Raw genomic sequence first — 6,000 nt, forward strand, 5'->3', positions numbered from 1 at the left:
AATTGGAACGAAAGATGTGTGTCTGTTTGCGAAAACCGGATTTTTTTTATCAAATAACGGTGTTGTGTAGAGTGGTGACAAAATGGACGGGTGAGGCATTTTGGGTGATGAGTTAAAACAAATATCTTTTGTATTGGATAAACCATTTTCCTAAAGTTTTTTAAAAATTAATTATATGTAATTAATACGTTAAAGGTATGATTGCAAACATCATATCATTTTAATAATAAAAAGATTTAGGAGGTTACATACACTAACAAAAACTAACAATATACTTCTAATTTTTTACTTATCTTGACGTGTTGATTAAACATATCTATCATGTTAATATGAGAATATAAAAGATATATGCTATCTTCGGGGTATTCATGGTCCAATTTTGACGGTTTTAGATCAACTGATGACCAAACGTAAACTTTTATGACACTTTTTGCCTCTGTAAACTAAAAACCAGCCCGTCAAAAATTAAAATCGAACCAAACCAAATCATGTCCAAAGTATGGCATCGGTTGAAGTGACCTGAACTTATAGAAGAACTATGCAACATTTTTCATAGAAATACACCTTTCAAGTAACAAGAAAAAAATGGTTTTATTAACTTCTAGTAGCATGTATGATGTAACACTCACATTATTGTCGTTTTGTTATATCACTAGAATTAAGTGAAGATAATCCACAAACCAAACCGTTCCATAGTTTGAAAACGTAAAATATACTTATTTTTACCTCACTAGGCTCGACCCGCCTGTTTCGCCACTTTACACTATCATATTGCTTGATCCAAATATCTCAACGAAAATAGCAAACAAATACGAGAATCACATTGTCGTGTTTTTATTAGAAGAAGCAATAACAGACGCGTCTTGAATGCTAATCTACACAAGACAATATTCAATGAGCTGAGAGTCCTGTTTCTCATGAAAAAATTAGATTAACCCCCTCGTGTTCAAAACGAGTAAGATCTTTTAATAATCGGTTTCAATTGTCTATCATCTTCAAGCGATATCATTCCCGAGTGTGAAGGATCTTCAAGCATCATTTTTGCCACCAAATAACCTGCAATTGACCATGTTTGATACTTTCTAGCTTGCTTACCGATATATCTACCAAGTTTCCCGTCATAGTATTCGGGCCACCCGTCCTTCAGCAACCTGCTTTCAGCTAGCTCAATTGCACGCCTTGCTATTTGTGGCCTTCCCGTTTTGATGCAGGCGGCCGTTAGTAGCCATAAAAGAACTGCAATTATCACAAACCGAACATAGTTGCAGCAGACGATAAAATGTACCAGTAATCTATGCAAAAACACACTTTAACTCAGAAATGATCGCTAGGGGTATGCAAGGGTCGGTTTTGTGTTCAAACCAAACCAAAAACCGGAATTTCAGTTTTCGAGTTTTTTAAAACAGTTTGATTTCGGTTTATGGTTTCGATTTTTGGTTTCTTCAGTTAGGCCATTTGGGCTTGAAAATTTTTGGCCTAAAAAGGAATTGCCAAAAATAATGAATTTCGGCCTAAACTTTTGTTAGTTAATAATTAATTGATTATTATATATTTGGGCTAAAATATCAGGGTTACACACTTACACTACATATTATATTACTATAAATTACTTAAAATTCAATATAAAAAAATGAAATTCTATAAGTTCAGTTTAGTGTTTTTGGCTTTAGGTACACGCAAAACCGAAACCAAACAAAAAGTTCGGTTTTACTAAAACATAAAACCAAACCGTTGGTTTTGTTTCAGTTTATGCGCATTGCGCGCATCAGACTGCATTATGCATCATCCTCACATCATGGAATCACAGTGCATCGCTCCACCTGATGCGATCTAATCAGCGCATTGCACATTGTGAGCTCCTGATTTTCTGTGATTCCACGATGCGAGGATGGTGCGCTCTAAATCGCATATTGCGATATGTGTGCAATGCAGTCTAAAACCAGGCCACAGAAAAAGCAACACAATTTAGAAAACAAACCTGGCCAAGATCCACCATTATGGTAACTCCACCTCGTGTTCTTAGGATCACAACCAGTCACAATCCTCCACTCATGACTTTCAATTGCAGGATAACAAATCTTAATTGGCATTTCACCAACAAGCTCCTCCCAACGCGCTTCAAAGAGATCCATAATTGCAGAAGCTTGTTCAGGAGTTGCAAGAGAAGACAGAATAGCAACACAGTTACCCAAAGCAAACCAGCGAAAATCCATCCTAGCTGGACTCACGTTTCCAATAAAGTAACCACCGCGTGTCGGCATAAAATCAAAAACCCAATCTGGTATTGAATCAGGAATAACATTAAACTTATTTACAGCAGTGTGTGAATACTCCTCTGTTTTGTAACGGTAGATATCGTTCAGTTGTTGGAAGTCGATCCAGAAATAACTTCTCATGTGGAAGCTTAACGCGTGTAACCGCTTCATTATTCTTTCCACAAATTCTTTTCCTTCCGTGTCAAGTTTCATCATTGATAAGGAACATCTCAATGCCATGAAGAACAGTGCTTGGATTTCTATAGGGTAACCATAAATTCCCTGGAATATAAACACAAATTATAGTTAGTAATTTGAATATACACATGGGTTAAATACCATAAGCAATCAGCCATTATTCAAGTTTGCAATATTAGTTTATATCACAGCATACCCTTTATTTTCCATCATTATATTATATGAAGTTTTAGACTACGCCTTAGAAAAAAATGACAAATTTTGGTATATTTATTTTGGTTTGACAAATTAAATTTTCTAATACATTACTATGTCTCAACTTAATACATGAGATTAACGCATTGCAGAAATCAAGGATTTTTGTTAATAGATAAAATCTAGCACACTGGTAAAAATTGACAAATAATTCATACAGGTATGATTTCTTTGGATGATAGAATGTAAATCGTATGTTATCTCCAAAATTGCAACATATTTGAAAATAGGCTCACGTATTAAAACATTAAAAGCAGGGTTTACATCTTGATTTAAAACCAAAACCAAGTTATCATTACTCAAAGAGCATTTTGGACATTCGATTATCAACCAAGCACATCCCTTTAACCATGTCAAGTCAGTTATTGCAATTTTCATGACACGAAATGGAGGAAAAAAATTATTAAAACAAATGTTGGTATTTCTGGTATAAGACAGACAAGAGAGTGATTGTCCATTTTAGCAATCTGAAATCTCCGATATTAAAAAAATCACGCTGCTAATATATAACTATCAACTAATCAGAACATTTGTCAACTTTAATTTTGTTTGAAACTTTAAAGTAGCATGTGAGCCCAGCCAGATCATCATTTCACTAAGAAAATTCTGGTGGTCAATCAACTATATAGAGAGAAGCCACTAAAGATCAACTTTCAAATAAAAAAAATCCCCATTATAATATCATTTAGATATGTTAAAATTTGAAAAATGATGTGGACTGCAAAATACATTAAAATGTCATAACACAGAACAAATTCTTACCATCCTTCGGTCAATCATTGAGCACCCATCTGCACACAACAGAGTGGGAAACGTATCAAACCCCTCAGATAAACACAAAGTCAATATAAGTCTCATCCCCTTCTGGCAATCTGGAGTTTCAGCTAGAGTCAAATCACCAGTAGACTTTGTATACGCACGAAGCAATATTATCCACCAAAAACCAGAATCAACCGGTGCAACTCTACCAATAGCACTCTCACCAAAATCCGCCACAATCGTATCCGTTTTACGTTCCGGGTCATGAAGTACCTTAAAACTAGCAGGCATTGCCCCTTCCCCAAGCCTAAACTTATCAATTCTTTTTTCCCACCCTTGAAGTTGAAGTGTCTTCAATAAAAAGTTCTTCACTATATCAGGCTCCCCATTCATTAGAAAAGCCAGTGCACTAGGTACAAAATCGCGTACGAATACCTACAATTGTTACATATAGATTATTATTAGTCATTATTATTTATTAGGCTTAGTTGTCTTTAGCCACAGGCCCATTATGGATTTGCCTAGGGTTTCTGGAAGGGTCTGCATAAACCAAAATAAATGAACTGAAATAACCAAGCCTGAACAAATATCGACAGTTTGGTTTTATGTCTTCGTAAAAACTGAACTTTTAGTTCAGTTTCGGTTTTGCATGTACTTAAAACCCAAAAAAAACTAACCGAATTTATGGATTTTCATTTTTTATTTTGAATTTTAAGTAATTTATAAGAATATAATAGTGTAACCGAAATATTTTAGCCCAAATGTATAATAATCAATCAGTTATTAATTAAAAAAAGGATTAGGCCCAAATTCACTGTTTTGAGCAAAGTTTTTTGTCGCCCCAAAAGTTTCAAGCTCAAATGACAACCCAAAAAAATGATACCGAGGCAAACCCGAACCGAAATCACAACCAAGCGGTTTTAAAAACTAAAAAACCTGAGATTTGGCTTTAGCCCAAAACCGACCCAACCCATGCGCACCCATGGTTTCTTGCATAAAGAGGGTTCCTACATTGTAATCACAACATTCAAATGCATTACATCCAGACTCTTTTACAGCATTTAGGCATGTAAACAAACTGTTCATGAACCGTTTGGTGGGTAGTTTGTTTAAGTTCGTTTACTTATCAAATGAACATACAATCGAACATGAGCAAAAGCATTTGTTCATTTAGTTAGATGAATGAACATGAACTCATGTCTTGTTCGTTCATTTATGTTCGTGAACGTTTACTTTCATTTATGTTTGTTAGTTTATTTGAGTTTAAGTCCGTTCATTTACATATTCACTTAAAATCTTTAGGGCCATTACAACTTAGTCTAGTTTTATGATTGTAATTACAATTCAGTCTAGTTTTACAATCTTTAAGCCCAACAATTTATTTCTTGTTTACTTTTGATTGGTGTTAGTTCGGTTATGTTCTTTCATTTATGTTCGCTGCCATTTGTTTGTTCGTTTATATTATTAAGAACGAACATGAACACACTCATTTTCTTAACAAATGAACACGAACAACAAAACCTGTTCAATTAATTGTACGTGTTCGATCATTTGTTCATTTAAAGTTAAACAAACAAACACGAACATTAGTATGAAAACAGTAGATTCCAGTTTTTTAAATAAGTTATGAGCAATAACAACTTACTTGATCATAGTTTAAAACTTCTTCAGATGCATGATCATATGCTGCAATTGTGCCAACTGGTTGACCCCTGAAATGCACCAATGACCTACGAAGAGACTCCCATGCTTCAGCAACCATTGGATGCGGCTCAAAAGAGTTACGTGAGGATGAACCCGGGGTATCAACTCCAGATCGTCCACCTGGCGAATATGAGTGTTCCAAATTGTCAAGACCCCTTGATAAAGACATCTCACTAAGTGACCTTTCATCAAATGATCTCTCTCTCTTGATGGTAAGCTTCGGTTTATCCAGAAGCTTTGTTAGATCAAAATCATCCATTTCAGGAATGGAGCAAACGGAGCTAACATTTCGAAGTCCGGTTTCTTTATGAGAATCCATATTCAACTATTTCACAGTATCACACTCTGCATCATGAAATGCACAGTTATAAAAACTGAAGTGTGAACATATCTATATATAATATATTAAATACAGAGTACATTAATGATAGTTCTCTCTCTCATTTTGTTTCCCTCTACAAAAAGTAATGAATAAATAAACAAAACTGACAAAGACAACTTATCAGCTTAGTAATCGATCTTATCCATATGTAACTTGAAAAAATCAACAAGCATAATAATAGTTACCTAGGGTGAATCTTTTCTGAACTTAAGACATATTATAACCACTATACTCACACATAGTTGATATTAATATCCTACTGTCACTAAACATCTAATTTCTAATGATCTAATAATATTATGACCTTCTGAGTAAAAATTGGGAGAGAAAAGATAGAATAATCGCCTAAATCCTTCGGTTAGCTCCAACAGATGTTAATGTCATTTTAAGATGAGAAATAAAGAAACAAAATTAATTATCTTATAAATGCAGTTCAATTTTCCATCA

General features: G+C 34.4%; 1 protein-coding gene across 1 annotated transcript; it reads right to left on the minus strand.

Moving 5' to 3' along the window:
• Positions 1 to 676: 676 nt before the first annotated feature.
• LOC143542540 (putative alkaline/neutral invertase D) lies at positions 677 to 5,490 on the minus strand. Its single transcript, XM_077035106.1, has 4 exons — positions 5,113 to 5,490; positions 3,471 to 3,902; positions 1,979 to 2,537; positions 677 to 1,236 (listed from the first exon to the last, which is right to left on the minus strand). Exons 1-4 carry the CDS (start codon positions 5,488 to 5,490, stop codon positions 947 to 949), a joined length of 1,659 nt encoding a protein of 552 aa, XP_076891221.1. The 3' UTR covers positions 677 to 946.
• Positions 5,491 to 6,000: the final 510 nt, after the last annotated feature.

This window comes from Bidens hawaiensis, unplaced genomic scaffold (assembly GCF_021521415.1).
Source record: "Bidens hawaiensis isolate Kalapana, Puna unplaced genomic scaffold, B.hawaiensis_p1.1 tig00012897_1, whole genome shotgun sequence".
Classification (NCBI taxonomy): Eukaryota; Viridiplantae; Streptophyta; class Magnoliopsida; order Asterales; family Asteraceae; genus Bidens; species Bidens hawaiensis.

Excerpts from the sequence above, each read along its gene's own strand:
- LOC143542540 (XM_077035106.1), bottom strand. The coding sequence starts at position 5,490 with ATGGATTCTCATAAAGAAACCGGACTTCGAAATGTTAGCTCCGTTTGC. Across the intron at positions 3,903-5,112 it reads AAGTTTTAAACTATGATCAA|GTATTCGTACGCGATTTTGT; the intron begins GTAAGTTGTTAT and ends TAACAATTGTAG. Across the intron at positions 2,538-3,470 it reads CAATGATTGACCGAAGGATG|GGAATTTATGGTTACCCTAT; the intron begins GTAAGAATTTGT and ends TTTATATTCCAG.